Source organism: Macrotis lagotis, chromosome 8, assembly GCF_037893015.1.
Source record: "Macrotis lagotis isolate mMagLag1 chromosome 8, bilby.v1.9.chrom.fasta, whole genome shotgun sequence".
Lineage (NCBI taxonomy): Eukaryota > Metazoa > Chordata > Mammalia > Peramelemorphia > Peramelidae > Macrotis > Macrotis lagotis.
Window position 1 is genome coordinate 109,139,056 of NC_133665.1, and position 16,922 is coordinate 109,155,977.

At 54.1% G+C, this 16,922-nt stretch overlaps 1 protein-coding gene across 1 annotated transcript in view; it reads left to right on the forward strand.

Annotated features, from left to right (window-relative positions):
• TEX264 (testis expressed 264, ER-phagy receptor) overlaps positions 1-13,824 on the forward strand; it is a 36,344-nt gene extending 22,520 nt beyond the window's left edge. Inside the window, exons 3-4 of the mRNA XM_074198083.1 lie at positions 7,934-8,102; positions 13,150-13,824. Coding sequence (XP_074054184.1) covers positions 7,934-8,102; positions 13,150-13,439 — 459 coding nt within the window. The 3' untranslated portion in view covers positions 13,440-13,824. The remainder of the gene's footprint in view (positions 1-7,933; positions 8,103-13,149) is intronic.
• Positions 13,825-16,922: the final 3,098 nt, after the last annotated feature.

Sequence of the window (16,922 nt, forward strand, 5' to 3'; positions counted from 1 at the left end):
ATATCTATCTTTCCTGCCCCAGTCTCTCTCCAGTCTCACATCTCCCGCTGGATGTCCAGGAGCCATCTGAAGCTCAACCTGTCCAAAATGGAACTCATTATCATAATCTCCCTCCCACTCCTACCTTCCCTGTTAGTGTAGCAGGCATCACCATCCTCCTAACAGACTCAAAACATAGGAGTCATCTTGGACCCCCTGTTATGTCTTACCTTCCATATCTTGGCTGTCACCCCCTGTTCTCTTTCCAGTCTTTTTATACCTTCCTGCCCCCCCCCCCCCCAGGGATTCCAGGACAATGGCCTCCTGGCCACCCCACAGACAAGAACCTTTATCTCTACACCAGCTGTCCCCTGAGCCAGGAATACTTTGCTTCCTCATCATCAACTCCTAGTGTCCCTAGCATCCTTTCAACTCCAACTAACATCCCAGCCCCTCTTAATTCTAGCATCTCCCCTCTTGAGTACTTCCTGTTTATCCTACCCATAGCTTGTTTCTTGTGTTCTCTCCCTGTGATTAGCCCCCTTGGTGGGAGAGGGACTGTCTTCTGCCTCTTTTTGTATCCCTCAGTCTAATAAATGTTTATTGATTGATTGAACAACCAGGAGCTGCTCATTCATTGTAACCCCAGAGCCTCCTTGGTGTCTGCTATAACCAGCTGCCCCCTTACCCACTCCTTCCCTTGTTCGACCAGCATTGGAAGCAACCTTAATGATTGTCTCATACAAACATTTCACATATGGGGAAACTGAGGCCCAGAGAAGTTGAATGATTTGCGCATGCTAAATAGAGCCAGCTCTAGAACCCAGGTAATCCAATGTCTGCTGAGTGGTTCTTTAGCCATATACCTTTCAGGTTAGCCCTGTTCTTCTATTCTCTTATTCTCTTTAACTCCTTTGTACTGGTCCCAGACTCACAAAATCACAGAATGTTTAGGATTAGAAAGGGTGTCATTGACCATCTCATCCAACCCATACCCAAGGCAAATATCCACCGAGGCACACCTGGATAACAGTCCTCCACCTCTGTTTTAAGACCTCTGCTGAGGGGAAGCCTGCACCCCCCCCCACACACACACACACACATCCACTTTTGGTTGCCTCGGATTCTGAGAATCTAGGCCTATATCAAACCTAAATCCTTGTCCCTCTGATATTGCTCCCAGATCCACCCTTTGGCATCAGACTGTCTCCTGAGGCTCCTTTTCTAGCTCAGCAGCTCCTGGAACAGGGACTCAAGGCCCTTTACCATCCTCAGCAAGGTCTCTCTTAAAGTATGGCCTCCAGAAATGGGCCCTGACTGCAAAGACCTGGCCAGGAAGGTGCCACCTGGCTGCCCCCTAAGTTGGTTTTTGAATCCAAGATAAATTGTGTTTTTCCTATTAAATTTCATTTTATTAGACTAAAGTTCTTAACCCAGATTGCCAGGGCAATGGGGGGGAAATGACTACTAATTCCTACCTCAGTCATTTAAATCATCCTAAGGTTCCTGTAGCCTTTCTCAGACTGCCAAAGAAAGTATATTATGCAAAAAAGCTAAGGACCCTTGGACTAAACCCTGCCCTGTGCTCTCACTTGTATGGACCTTTCTGGATTCTGACTCTGTCATTCAGACTACTGGCCTTGTGTCTTGGTCGGAGTTCCCTTCTTTGTCTTTACCCAAGTCACTGATGCCAAACAGAGGACCCTGTGCTCCTCCACAGAAGACCTCTTGCCAGGGTGGCATTCAACAGTGTTAGGCAGCCTGCTAGAGGAACCTCTTCCCTTGAACAGGCCCATGAGCCCTCTTTCCCCTGTTTACTCAAGGGGTCCCCAGCATCAGCTTTTGGCCATCTTCACACCATCCAGGTTTTACCAAGGCTCGTCTGGTTGGTAACCATGCAACTGGGACCCAGATGAACCAGAGTAAGGGTTAATATTGAAATCATGCAAGTTATAGAAATAAAAAAAGTTGTGATAACTTTGTCCCATAGCCTTGAGGTTAGATTCCCAGCAGACATGAACTATGTCCCTTAGAGGAGACTTTTAGGTTCTGTTTGACTCTATTTACCTCCTAGTATGTCTCCCCAGACAAGGGTGGGAGAGGGGGCCCACCCACCCCCACAATACAGCAAGAAGGCCCTGAGACAGGGAATGAGTCCCCTGTTTGGTGTCACCCCACCCACAGAGAGTACAGATGCTGTCATAGAAAACTCAGGGTCTCCTCTTCTTCACCCCCACCTTCCTCCTGATTGCCCACCTGTCCTTTCCTGCTGGCATTTATTTCTCTCCTGGTTCCTAGTTGCTTTGCTTCACGGCTCCATCTGCATAGAACAGCTTTCCCCTCTGCTGGATAATCAATCAGCAACTTTTCCGTCAGCCTAGGCACAGGATGGGAGGGCTGAGCTGACCCAAGGTCCTTTCTCCTTCAAAGGACACAGCCCCTATTGGTCGCTCCTCTGGCCTTCAGGGTCTTCCAGGTGACCGGACCTGCCTCTGCCCATAGAACTTTTCAGAGACTGACTTTCTTAAAAGAAAAAAAGAAACAAGATGAGATTTTTCCTAGAGGCAAGGAGGTTCCCTATGACCCAGGCAGCTCTGGCCTGGGGTCTCTGCTGAAGTCTGTCCTGTCACAGTTCTTTCTCTCCCTTCCCGGCTTCGGCTTATGCCGGCGCCCTGAAGTCCCTTCGGCCTCCCTGGCCAGTTCCCTGGGGTTAGGGCTGAGGTTTTGCTGAGGCTTAGGACAGGGAGCTATGGCCCTGGAAGGGGGGCGGGGCTTAGCCCCAGCCTGGGGACGGTACTATCCCTGAGGCTGTCTGGAGGCTGGTGGAAGCAGCTCATGGGGTCATTTTTTCCCATGGCTTTTCAGCATTGGGAGCTCACAGGCCTGCATCCTGCGTGGGGGTGCCCCCCTTTCCCACCTCTCTGCTAGCTCCTGCTCTCATGGGGAGCTGGGCCCTGGGCCGCTCCAGGAGTCTGAGCCAAGGTGTAAATTGCATGGCAGGCTGCCTTTTCTGAGGTGAAAATGAAAAACTGGGAGGCAGCAGGGCCCCTCAGCCCAGTGCGGCAGCTTCTGCCTGGCCTGCCTCTTCTCCCCTCTCCCCTCATCTCTCCACAGTCAACCTCAGCTGCTTAGCTCAGCCCTTCATCTTCTCCTCCCTGCTCACCCACCTCTCCCGCGTCTTCGCCAGCCTGGTTTCCTTGACCACGCTGGTCCCTTCACTCCCTGCTTCTCTCCTCCTCCATTCCCTCTCCCTTCTGGTCCTCCAGATGAAGGACACAGCACCTGGCTCGGGGGCCGCCTCTAAGAGGGGGTGCATTTGGAGACTGGGGGCGAGGGGAGGTGTTTAATTTTAACACACCATTCCATTTCCCTCCTGGCTCTCCAAGCTGTTTAATTTTAACTTGGCCAGCCTCTTCCCCTTGACAGGCAGAGGCCTAGTGGCCACTGGGAGCTGGGCTGAGAGGGGATGACAGAAGCTCCCTGGGAAGGATAATCACGATGTGCTGCCTTTGTGAGGCAGCCTCCCTGCCAGGGGACCCCAGAGCACTCTGCACATATCGCCCTGAGGGTCTGTCTCGGGATGCCCAGGCAGGCACCCCACGTAGATGCATGTGTGTATGTTGGTACATGTCTTAAAGAGCTGGGGAGATATGGGGGTGTGTATATAGCAGGGTCTGTCTGTATAATTAAAAATAAATATGCCTCACTTCACCCACTGCTGAAATGCCACCACCCTTGGGTAGGATGCAACAGCTGTTTACCAGCTGGATGATTGTGCTGGCCAGGCCCTCCAGCCACAAGGGTGGCACAGGACGGGGTGGGCAGGGGGCATAGCCCCGCTATCTTTCTCCTGAACAGTTCCTTCTCAGGCTCCAAGATGAGATGGGAGGAAGACTCACCAGTCACAGCCAGAAGACTTCCTCAAGCTTGGGGTGGGTCAGGGAAGGGCAGGGGGCTTCCTTCCTCTCCGTGCTGAACCAACTGTGACTGCACTCTTTCCCCAGCTCACCTTGAAAGGGGGGTGGGGGGGCAGCTAGGTGGCACAGTGGATAGAGCACCAATCCTCTGAGTTCAAATCTGGCCTCAGACACTTAATCCTTCCTAGCTGCATGACCTTGGGCAAGTCATTTGACCCCTTGCCTTGGCAAAAATTAAAAGAAAGGGAGCCTGGGCATTCTTCTATCCCCGGGGCCCAGAGAGCTTTCCCTTAACTTCTGCCTCTCTTTCACCCTTCCTCCCTCCCTTTGGGGTTCTTATCCTGTCCGTGATAAGTAATCCCTTTGGCCACTCATAGTAGCCTGGGTCCTCATAACAGGATTGTTTTGTACCCAGGGAGGCTTGATCCACTGGCCAACACCTCTTCCCCCCCCCCCCCAGGCTGATGCTAGGCCCCAGCCTTGGGGCGAGGTGAGACCCTTTCTCTCTTCTCTCTTATCTCTCCTCATGTCTCATGGGACCCTCCTCTCTCTCCTGAGCTCTAGGGTTGCCTTGCCAGCTAGCTGCCTAGCATTTCTCCCTAAATGTCCCCACCCTTCAAACTTTCCTGACACCAGCTCTTCACTCTTAATCCCCCAGCCCACCACGGCAGCCAGCCCACTCCTTCATTCTTGGTCTTTGGCTTTTCTGCAAGGATTCCCTGTGAATGGCCCTGGGGCAATGTCCAAGCCTCAACAGGATTCCAGAATCCCCCCCCCCCACATCCTCCCTTGAAAACAGGGGCTTTTATTCCCTTAGGAATAGTTACTTTCTTTCAACCAGCCTGACCCTGGGGAGAAGAGGCTGGTTAGATTTTTCAAAGGAAAGGGCCGGTAGATGAGGGCTTCATTGGTATCCCCTTTTATCTTTACCTTCCTCCTGTCCCTGTAGGGCTGGTACTCGGGAAGAACAAGTGTCTCTGACATATTCTCTTCCTCTCCTTCCCCCAAGTGTAAATTTTGACAGGACCTGGCTTGTGTTTTAATGACTTCAGTTGATCCGTAAATGAAATTTTAATTAGTTTGGTGCCACACTCTGACAAGAAGCTCCCTGGGCAGAGTGAGGAGTAGGACCAGGGGGTCAGAGGGCAGAAAGGGAAGGCTCCTCCAGGGCCCCCTTTGTGGGGTGGGGGGGTTGGAGGCAGGGTCTGAATGGAGGAAGGGGGGGCAGGAGAGCAGAGGCTCCTTGTGTGAGATGGCTGAGAGACTCCAAAGGGAAGGGGAGGGAAGAGAGGCTGGGCCTGGACCTGCCAGACCCTTCATTTTTTCACTTTTCTCTGTTCCTCTGTTCTCCCTGATGGTTTTGAGATGGAAACCACAGGAAGGATAGAAGATGTGGTTTCCATGGTAACAGAGCTGTCCATTGCCAACAACTTCAGAGCCTGGGCTCTCCCAGGGAGGCAGATGTGCTGAGAGCAGCCACAGAACTGCCCCCACTTGCTGACAAGGGGGTTGAGGGAGAGCAGGTGGCATAGGTCACCCCCATGGGGAGGTAATCTGATGCAGCCCATCACTGCCATTCTGGGTACCATAAGGTTAGACTTCCTTCTTGTAGAGGGTCTGAGTTTGGAACCAGGGGTACTGGGGGGGGCAGGAACAGGTCTCTAGGAAACCTGATGAGCTGGAGCTTCAGCCTCTGAGACTGTCCCAAAGCACCCCAGACTGATCAGTGGGCTTTACATGGCCTTTTGAAGGATTAGCACCATCACGCCAGCACTGTCTCAGGCTCCAGCTGTGGGGCAGCCTTGCCCACTGCTGCCCTTTGCACCAGCTGGAGGTCCAGGGCTGAACCAGAGATGCTGGGAAGGTCAGTCATTAACTGGACCCCAGGGGGGCAGTCAAGCCTGTTTTCTTTGTCTTACCCTCCCCCACTGGGGCCTCCCACCGATGAGGCAAGAGCCAACCTATCATTCAACTCTCTTCTCCATTCTCTCCTTCTCGAGAAGGGCTTCCATAGCAGGTCATGAACTCCCCTCTCCAGGGAAGGGCAGCAGTTCCCAGGGGGTCCCTGTCAAGAAGAAAAGGATAAAGACTAGGGTCCAAGAAGGATGGTCTCCTTTCCCCATACTCCCCCCACTCCCCAGGGCCTGGGTGATCCCCTTTCTGGGGGATCTGTTCTGACCATCCTATGTGTGGGCTCCTTTTCTCCCAATCCTGATGTAGCTGTGTTAGGGTCAGGAGCTGGGGGCCTCTGTGGGGGGGGGCGGTCCTCGGGCCTCAGGGAGCCCTCTCCCAAGGGCCTGAGCAAGGCTCCATAGAACAACAGGCTGCAAAGGGCCCTGCACTTAGCCTTGTTATGCCTGACCACTTCTCTAATTTGAAAGGTTTTGATCAAGCTGAAAAAACAGTGAAACCTTCCCTCCTTTCTCCCCAGAGAAGGAGAGGCCCACCTGTGTCTCCTGTCCCTTGCCTCTGACCCCTAGGTGAGCAGCAGAGTCTTGGGTGGCCCTTTCCCCCTGGGTGGCACCTCTTGTGGCATCTCAGCGAAGGAGGGCTCATTGGGGCGCTGGAAGTGAGCGCCAGCCACTAAAAATAGCCCTGCTGTGAAGCTTGGCGTGTAAGGTTGACAGTGGCGAGGCCTGCACAGTAATCTTCTCTGTGATCCAGAGGGTAATTGTACTCCCCGAGCAGGAAGAGGTTTGGCTTGGAGCCCTCTACCCCAGGCCACCCTCTGGATTGTTCTTGCATCCCAGTCAGAGAGTGGTCTGGCCCAGCCTGGGCTGCTTTCATGGACTGGGCAGAGGAGCAACAGCCTCTTCCCACAGCCAGGGGGAAAGGGAGCCCAGGCTGGAGGAGTGTACCCCAGCTCCCAAGCACAGGGAGGGGATGTTCTCCCAAGCTTGCCTCCTTGTCTCGCCAGCTTTTCCCCTTCTGAAGGCCAGGCAGCCCTATTTGTTTCCTGTCTGCTGCTGTTGGCGCAGCTTGGGAAGAGGTAGACTAGTTCACGTGGACCCATTTAGCCCACTCTTCACCCTCCCCTCCTCAATCACACCTGGTGCTGTGGCTTCTTTCTGAGGCCCTTTCTGGTGTCTTTGTAGGATAGACAAGACCTTAAGGGGCTACAACTCGTGGGCACTATTCCCTGCCAATGCCAAGCAGTGCCCAGAGGGGAGCAGAGACAATGCCAGAGAATCTCTCTGAGCTAGCAGTAACCTACGAGGTGTGGGTGCTGCTGGCTTGAGGTCTGAGAGGTCACTAGGAATGGGGATCATCTAGCCCACGATGGGAGGGCCCCCACTTGCCAGCCCCCTTACCTGACTGGTCTCCTGGTACCTTCTGGGTTGGCCCACAGACAGGTGGGGAAACATTAGGCCCATCAGGGTGACTGCCCCCCACCCCAGGCCCAGCAAAATCAACCCCTTTGGAACTCGAAGATTTGAGAACTGGGAGGAACTTGAGAGGACATCTCTACCAACTCCTTAATTATACAAAGGGGGACACAGTCCAAGGGTGTGGAAGGACTTGCCCAGGTCAGACCAGGAGTGAGTGACAAGGCCAAATCCCAAACCCAACCCCCCCCCCAAGTTCTTTCTGGTTTTTTCCTTTTTTTTTTAATCACACACAAAAAAGAGGCTAACAGAGGAAACTGAACTTTTTTTTTGTTAGTTGGGTTGGTCCTTTTTTTAAGTATTAAATCATGTAGTAACAAAACTTTCCTGCCTGTCCGTATCCCCTTCAAACCTCCCCTTTGCTCTTTCCAGTCCAGTTTTAGAGATTTCACTGATGTTCTTCATTTCTCCTCTTTTTTTGCATTACTTTTATTACCTATCAGTTCCCATCCAGATAGAAGGCCCACCCTCCCTTGGCACCAAACAAGCACAGGCCACTAAATAAGCCACCCCACCAGGTATCTCTGCCAAGGGACATAGCTTTCTGCAGCCCACGGCTGTCACTTCTCCCCATGCTTCATCGTCCCCCCCGTGGGCTGGTATGATGGGCATCTGTCTCACCCTGCCTTTTTCTTCTTCCCCTTGCCCAAGGAGCGGAAGCTTTGTGCCCATCCTAGGCTGGAGATCTACCAGCAGGACCAGATCCACTTTGTGTGCCCACTGGCTCGACAGGGTGACTTCTACGTGCCTGAGGTGAAGGAGACGGAACGCAAAAGTCGGGCAGCTGCCGAGGCTGATGACGCCCAGACTGATGTCACAGGTACCGAGCAGAGGGGGTGCAGTGGGGGGAGGGGAGCTGCTCCCTCCCTGCCTCAGTTAATCCTGCATGGGTCCCCAGCTGTGTCTGAGCCCTCTAGGGGATATGGAGGAAGGAGTAGATGTAATGTTGCCCTTGGAGACCTTCTGCTCCAATTGGGAAGACAAGACAGACAGCAGATACACAGGCTGAATTCTAAAACATTGTCAGCTATACATTGATGAGTGTAGATGAACAGGCAGTGCCTGTGAGCACAGTGTCAAGGTAGGTGCTGTCTGGGCACCCCTGATCAGGGAGTGCTTCCCAGGAAAGCTGCATTGGAGATGCCCTGGGACATAAGTTGGCAAGGGTGCCATTGCCTTAAGGAGACAGACAGGGGAGTTTGCCTCCCCTTGGGCACTTACCCTTTGGCCCCCGAGGACCCAAATCAGCCAAGGACATAGATATTTGACTTCCAGACCTGGGAATGGTGAAGAGGGGGATCATGTCCCAAGGGCAGGGGGCCCAGGGAGGGAATACACTCCATCCAGAGAGTCTGACAGGGTGCCCACCAAGTGGACTCTGGACCCAGCTTGGATGGACTGGCTTGGTAAGAGAGCAGTTGTTGAGTGTTTATCATGACTATGTACATCTCAGAATTTAGCTATCACTATCAATAAGGGCTCAACTTAAGAAAAGGATAGAAGAAAGATATTACTGATGCAGATGAAGCCTTAGAAGGGACAGTTGTTAAACGTTTACCAGCCCACCCCTGCCTGAACCCCTATTTAGCCACCACTAATGACCCACAGGCAAGTAAGGAGAATGACCTTTTTTGCTTGGGGGGAGGGCAGGAGGAGGTTGGGCAGAGGCCATTAGCTGCCCAACCTCTTAGACCCAAGGGGCCAGACCATAAGGTCACCTCCTCCTCACGCCGGTCCTTAGTACAGCCTGGGGAAATGACCTCTTGGCCTGGACAAAGTGGGAAATTTGCTTTGACAGTCCAAGTCAACCCAAGGGGGCTGACCCTCAGCCACACATGAGGTCACATCAAATCATAATGGCTTTAGAGGAAGGCGGATGTGTGGTGTGGAGAAGACTTGGGGGCACAAGGTTGTCCTCACCCACTCCCACCATTGTCTTCATGGCATAGCTAAGCTCAGCTGCCAAGGTCACTAGGGAAAGTTGGGGAGAGTGTGCATAAGGAGGGGTGCAAAGAGGCAGCAATTTGTTCCCCAGGGGCCTGTGTCTAACACAATTAGGTTCATCTGCTGCTTAATTACCTCCCTGGGGCACCGCTCAGGCCAGCAGTGCCCTCAAACCAATCTTGCATTCCTTGGTGCCCCCACTGTGGGCACAGGACAAGCACAAGGTCAGAGCAGACCTCAGGATGGGAGCGGAAAAGGAGAGGCTGGGGTGAGTTGTGAGCTTCCACTTTCAGCCCCCCCTCATTCCTATCCTCGTCCTTTCTCTCCCAAACACAGCCTGCCAGGGCTCTTGAGGAACTGCCTGGCACCCTGATCCCTCCCTTGCCCACCCTCCTCCAGCTGGCTGCAGCCCCCAGGCTCCCTCATGGGCAGGGCCTGTCGGCAGCCCCGACACCCTCTTCTTCTCTTCCCCCTCTTCTCTCAGGCCTCTAGCAGAGAGGGCAGATGAGCTTGCCCTTCGCTGACAAGGTCCATCCTGCCCACCCCTAGGCGGGACCTCGATTTCCTCACTGCCAGGTGCGTGCCACTCACCCAGCAGCGTGTGGTGGGCGCCTGGCTTGCCTGCGGCTCAGCCTGCCCCTGCCTGTCTCTCCCCATGGCTGGGACACAGGAGGTGAAAGGGGGTGATTAGCTGGCTCTTGACTGCTATTACATTGATGTATTATTTAGTACTAGAAGAGGAGATGAATATTTGATTGCACATTAAGCTGGCTGCAGGGGGAGAGCCTGGCTGAGGGGTTAGGGGTAAGCAGTGACCATCGTGTTCCTCCAGTGGCAGTGAGAACACTGGCAGAGTGGAACCTGGCCTGCCAGCCTCACTCCTTGCCTGGCAGATAGAATGGGCTGCTTCAGAGCTCCTTGGGCAGGGTTGAAATAGAGACGGGGGAAGGTTGGTTTTCTCTGTCCAGTGACCAAGACTTAGTACAGGAAGGGAATCAGGCCCACTGCTTCCCAGAGAAATAGGGAGAACCTCTTTGGCAGAAGGAGGCAGGATGCTGAGTGGACCCTAGACAGGGAAGGGCAGGGTCTTCACTGTTACTCCCCAGTCACCTGGATGCCCCAGGGTTCTTCCTGAAGATGAAGGCCAAGGCAGAATAACCTGAACAACAGCCCTCAAGAAGGCTTAGCTGGGATATATACCTTCTTTCCAGGCCCCTCCTCTCTTCCCCAGTTCTTTCCTGGTTGGGCTCAGCTAGGAAGAGGAGCCCCAAAATAAGAAATATGACTGTTCTGTGTAGAGGCCTGGCAGTTGGGGGGGATTCGTTAGGGGGCTCAGAGTATCCTGACCCCTTCTGAGAATGTGTTCATCCTTATGGAGGGAGGCCTGACTTTTCCTGACTCCTAGCCTCCATTGCTGTGGGGTCCTGTTTCCGGGGAGAGATTATGGAGTTTGGCAGGAAGGAAGAACAGAGGACCACTGTGGTCAGCCCTCTCTTGTGGCCAGATAGATTAGGTGGTTTCTGGCATCACCCTTAAGAGGATGGGGGAGGCACGAGAAAGACCTAGGAAAAACAGAGGCCACAGTGCCCCTGACTTGGACCAAGCTGGGGCCTTTCTCTCCAAACCCGGGCGCCCTCAGGAGCGGATCTGGGCAGAGTTGACCCCACCAGTGCCCCAAGAACATCCCCTTGCTTGCCTGAGATCTCCCAAGTCTGGGTATGGGGCAGGAGGTGGGGGTGGATGGGAAGATTGGGCATCTGGAGGCCTGCCAGCTTCCCCTGGCACCCAGATCCCAGGAGAGCCTGCGGGGAGAGAACGACATGACAGTATAATAAGGCTGGAGAAATCTGCTCCTCCTCCCCTCCCTGCCACCCCCTCTGCCGCCCCTCTCCAAGTGCTTGGGCTCCTTTGGTCTGCAGCCCCAAGAGGAGAAGAGAGTTCAGCAGCTACTCTAATTCTGCCGGCCCCCGGGGGCGCTAATTATTATTTAAAGAGACATGTGTTGCTGCTGATGAGCGGGTGTCCTGCCTCAGGGCTGAGGGAAGATTGTCTTCTGATCTCCGGGCCCCTGGGAGGGGAGGTGGGGGGGGGGGTAGGGGGTGACCAGCAGGAGAGAAGGCAAGTGACCGGCTGGCTCCCTCGGCATATGGAACCTCCCTCGTGCCATCTCACTGGACCCTGCTGGCATTGGGGGGTAAGCCCCCAGCACCCCTAGAAGTAAGGGCACACATAAGCATGATGTCCTCATTCAGCTCCCCTGGAAAGACAGCCAGGAGATCTGACCAGTCTCCCAGAGTTGGTGGGACCTCAAATGGCAGAGGCAGTCATTTGATGGGGTTACTGGGCATATGCCATTGATTTCTGAGCCCAGCTCAGTGGCTTGCCTAACCTTAATTCCAGCCCTCTATTGGGCACCGGGGGTGGCCCATCCTATTAGTCTGCCCCAATTTCCAGCTAGATCTACCACACTTCCCACCAAGACCAACCAAAAATTCAAGACCAACCCGAAATTCAAAGCATTTACACCCCCAGCCACGCTTGGGCTCTGGGCTCTGTCACCATCACCATGGAGACAGGGAGCCAGGAAAGCATCATGCTCATAGAACACAGCTCACCTCTCACCTCCCAGAGCTGCCACACCTGGGACCAGGCCCCAGCCCGGAAAGGGGGTGCAGAGGCCGCTCCACTGCCCTTCATGTGTGCCTCTGAGGAGTGATACTCAGGGCCATAGCTTTCCCCTTCCCCTTCCCCTTCCCCTTCCCCTTCCCCTTCCCCATTGAATAATAGCCTTTCCCACAAAAGGGGAAGATGGCCAAGTTTAAGTGAAGCAGTGTGATAAAGTGGGGCACTCTCCTTCCCACACCTCCCTGCTGCTCCTTGAACACCACTAACCATGAGACCCCCCCCCCTTTCACCAATCCTGTGTTGGCTACTGCCCTACCAGGCCTTGGTGCCTAATCCTAGGGGGCAGAAAGTGACCAGTATAACTAACCTGGGGTCTCCAGGTTGAGGGGAAGAGGAACTCTTGAAGGACCATGTCTCTACTTGGTCTCAGGAGAATTTGAGGGATACATTGGAGCTATCAAGATATTTCTAGAGGACAAAGGCTGCTGCTGAGGCTCAGCGAGCTCCCCCCACCCTTTGTTTTTTAAATTTTTGCAAGGCAATGGGGTTAAGTGACTTGCCCAAGGCCACACAGCTAGGTAATTATTAAATGTCTGAGGCTGGATTTGAACTCAGGTACTCCTGATTCCAAGGCCGGTGCTTTATCCACTGCACCATCTAACCACCCCCTGAGAGCTCCCCCTTTAAAGAGAAGTAACTTTGTGCGTTGGCCAGCCTCAGACATTTAATCTAGCTCTCGGGATGCCTCTTGTGCTCCTCAGTCTGAAGTCAAATGGGGCCAAAGAACAAAGAGGAATCAAATCTTCCTTGACCGGTTTCTCCCAGAGACTAAGGCCCGGCAGGCCCATCACTTCATTCATCAGCAGCTAGAGCCCAACTTCTTCCCAGGCCTGGTTATATCCTTTCTCTACCAGCTTTAGCCAGGGGACATCTCTGGTTTGTTCCCTCCCCAGACCCAGAGCACTCGGACCAATGTATCTGGGAATCTGCCTTTGTTCTCCCTTCCACCCCACCACTCCCCGGGGCCACAGAAAACATTCAAGCTAAGAGCCAGGTTCATCAGTGAAGAGCTGGGGGGCCGGAGCTTTGTGGGAGTGCAGGGAACCATGGCTAACACCCGAGAGCTGAGCTCCACACACTCCCTCCCTGCTTTACTTCGTCCCTCTTGATGGCAAGTCCCCTTTCCTGGACACTGCTCAGGTGGGCTCAGAGCTGCCTTCAGGAAGCACCCAGGTTTCTCAGAAATCAGAAGGGCTGTGCCCCCCACTGACCAGCTTCTTCATCTCCCCCTGTCCCAGGAGCTGACACACTGAGCGACACCAGCTCCATTAGTCTGGATGCCGGACCAGGGAGCCGCGAGAACTCTGCCGCCACCATGTCCCCTGGCGTGGCTGGCCGCAGCTGGGATGACACAGATAACCGGAGTGAGCACAGCTACAGTGAGTCAGGGGCTAGTGGTTCCTCCTTTGAAGAGCTCGACCTGGAGGGGGATGGAGTCTCCGGCGACCCTCGCTTTAGTCACGAGACTGAGCCCCCTGGGCCCAAGTGGGCCAAGGAGCCCAGCACCCCAGAGAAGGATGAAGAGTAGCTGCCCCTCCTGGCCAAGGCCTCCGCCTCTCAGCCCCACTTTCCTCGGGCTTAATCAAAAAGGAACTGATCAAATTCATCCTTCCCCTCTTCCCCTGGCCTAGCCGGGTCTGCCTGGTGCACCTCTCCTGGAGACCCTCAGCTCTAGGGGCTGGGACCCAGGCAGCCCCTGGCGGTCTGTAGAGTGGCTCTGCCAGCTCCTGACCAGGTCCCCCTGCACCTCTGAGCTCTTTGCTCTGTTCTTTCTCTTCACACCCTGGCCTCTCCTTCCCAGCCAGCTGGAAGGAGCACAGTCTCTTCCTGTTTGCCCCTCCCTCATCAGTCTCTTTTTCAGACTTACATTGGGACTTTTAGGATCCAGAATAAAGCAGATGATTTTCGTTTCACTTAGATTCAAGCTGCAGATTTCTTTCCTGGCCCAGAGCCCCCAACAGTCACCACCAGCTTCCATTAGGGTCATCACGCATCAGACTGGGGGGAGATGACTCAGGGTCTCCAAGGAGGAAGGGGATGAACCTGATGGGAGTCATGTTGTCTTAGAATCATAGATCAAGAGATGGAAACCAAAGGGAGTTTACTCTAACCCTCTGATTTTATGGAGGAGGAAATTGTGGTCCTGGGAGGGTTCACCGAATCACCCAAGGTCACACAAAAACCTCTGACCATTGTACCACTCTGCCTACCTGCCTTTTTTTTTGCTCTCTGGCCAGAGAGGGCTTCCCTTTCCTTATTATGGAGGGAATGTCCTGGGTCACCTTCTGGGTCCTGGGGGTGGGGCCTCTCAGTTCTGCCTTCCAGGCCCCTCAAGTCACCCTGACATGGCCCAGTGACTTAGCAGGGACACCTTCAGGTAGCTCTGTGGTGCCCCTACACTTAGGAGCAGGCATTGCCTAGATGGGGGGTGTCTTGTGCCTTCCCAGTTTGAGTCTCTGGGCACAAGTGCAGAGGGGCCCTGCTCATGTGGGAACATAAGCCTTTTGTCTCATTTTTTTTCTGTGTGTGTGTACGTACATGTACCCTTCACCTCCAGGCTTCAACCTCTGTTCATACTGACTTCAGGAGTAACCAGAAACCAAGAGAGATAGGAAAGAACATAGCAAGAAATGCAGGAACTGGAGGTTAACAAATATCCCATATTGTTCTGACAGATTTTGGAGTCTCGACCCATTGCTACTTTGATTTCCTGGGCGGGGCGGTTCTATTTTGAAGTGATAATAGAGTTGGACTTGGAGTTAGATCTGGATTCAAACCCTACTTTGACTTGCTATTCTACCATTAGCAAGTACATAAAAATTCCATGCCTCAGTTTTCTCATCAGTAAAATAAGGGGATTGTACTCTAAGGCTTCTAAGTTTCCTTCAGGCTATCAATCTGTGATCCTGTGAATTATGGAAACGGAATCAGGCTGAATGAACCTGTCCTTTTATAATTTTTTGCATCAGACAATCAAGGTTAAGTTATTTGTTCAAGGTCACACAGCTACTGTCAACCTATGGATTTGAACTCAGATCCTCCTTGACTCCAAGGCTGATGTTCTATCCACTGTGCCATCCACCTGGCCCCCAAACCAGCATGTGAGTGTCTACACCTATGATGGCATTTTGCCATCTGCTAGGGTCAGGTCTTGGTATGCCTATTTGAATAGCTATTGGCCCATTTATAAGGGCTTATACATAATGTGGGGGGGCATATCCATTAGGTCAGGTCTGTGAGGGGAGTCTGTGACTCCAACTGTGAGGAGAGAGACAGAAGGAAGCTAGTTCTGTGGCTCAGGATGGTGGAATGACTGCTCTGTCCACCCTCTGACCCCACCCGACAAAACTGCCTTTTGGTGTGGCAACTGTGGCATTAGAGCAACTTCAGCTCTCCATGTTGAGGTAGAGGATTTGTGAGAAGAGAAGTCATGAGCCTCCCCGCAGAACTGTCCTTCCCTCTTTTGTCTTGCCATCAGTCCCAACATGCCTCCCTTCACCTGCTGTGGTAATTGCCTCTCAATAGATTGACCCTACACCTGATGCAAACTGAACCTAGGACTCCCACCAGTCTCTGAGTGGGGAGGATATGGTTCTGGCAATTGGTCATCCAACCATTGTTTGGAGATGGGGATCTCATTACCAAATGAGACAATCCAAGTGTTTGTGATGCTACCTTTTGGAGCCAAAAGAAATATGTCTAATCTCCTCCTCATGAAAGCTTATGCTTCTCCTACCTCACTCCCCATCCCAAGGCTGCCTTTCTGCTGGGAAACCTGGATCCCTAATCTTGGGGCTTGGGGAGCTGAGGCAGAGAAAGGTGAGGGAGTCAAAGCCCCACTGCCTCCTATCCCCACCCCAGTCTGAACAAGGATGGAGTACTGCTGCCTGAATGGGGAAAGCCACCTGCTGGTGGAGGGGGGGGATGTTCACCGACAGGAGACAAATATTGCTTCCTGCCCTTTGATTCACACATGCATCCACACACATGTGCAGTCGCATGTTCATACATGTTCAGATGTAGACATGTTTGGGTGTAGCTACATGTACAAACCCCAGAACACAGCAGCTGTGAGCCCCTCCGCTGCCCGCCTCTACCTCCTCCATCATAGCCTTGTGAACAGGAAGAAGGAATCATGATATTTTATGTTGACAAGAGTCTTATGGCTTATCAAGCACTTTGACTCGCATTACCCCAAGTACCAGAACATGCCAGGCTGCCAGAACTAGTCAGAGGAGAGGCTTCTTTGTTTTTTTCACTCTCTTGAAGATAAAAAAAAATAGTCGACTTACTGACAAAGGGACCCCAGCTCCAACCCCCCTAGGAAGCCGCAGGCATCTTCCTACCTGACTCCACTCCTAAACCTCTCAGGCAAGAAAAGGAAAAAAGGGCCTGGTGCGGGGGAGGGGCTCCCAAAGTGTAAGCCTGGCCTCCCTGGCCAGAGGGCAACGGATACGTTGGGCAGATGGGCCCCAAGGCTCCGAGGGGAGCTATCCCGGAGCCAGGGCTAGAAAGTGGCTGGTCTGGCGCCGGGGGCCGGGGGCCGGGGGTCCTCGGGCGGAAGACGAGCGCCCAGGCCGGGCGGGCTCCGAGTTCAGCACCCGGGCCCGGACAGCTCCGGGCTGGGCCCTGGAGGGGCGGCTGGCCTCAGTCCGGGGCTGGAGGAGCCGCGAGCAGCCGGGCCGGGGGGTGGAGAGGGGAGGGGGGAGGGGAGGGGGGAGAGGGGAGGGGGCCGAGAGGAGTGACGGAGCGGGCAGAGCCAGCGGGGGGGAGGGGAGGAGGGGCCGGGGGCGGGGCGGCGGGAATCAAAGCGGCTGGGAGAGCGGGGCGGCGGGAGAGCGGCTCCGAGCCCGGGCCGGAGCCGCAGCCGCAGCCAGGACCGAGGAGCCGGGAGCCCGAGCCCCAGCGCCCCCGAGGGGAGCTCCGGCTCCAAGCCCAGCCGAGGCAGGTAAGACGGGCTCCGGAGCCCGCGGGGCCGCCCTGTCCCAGTCCCGGGAGCCCCCAAAGGTGG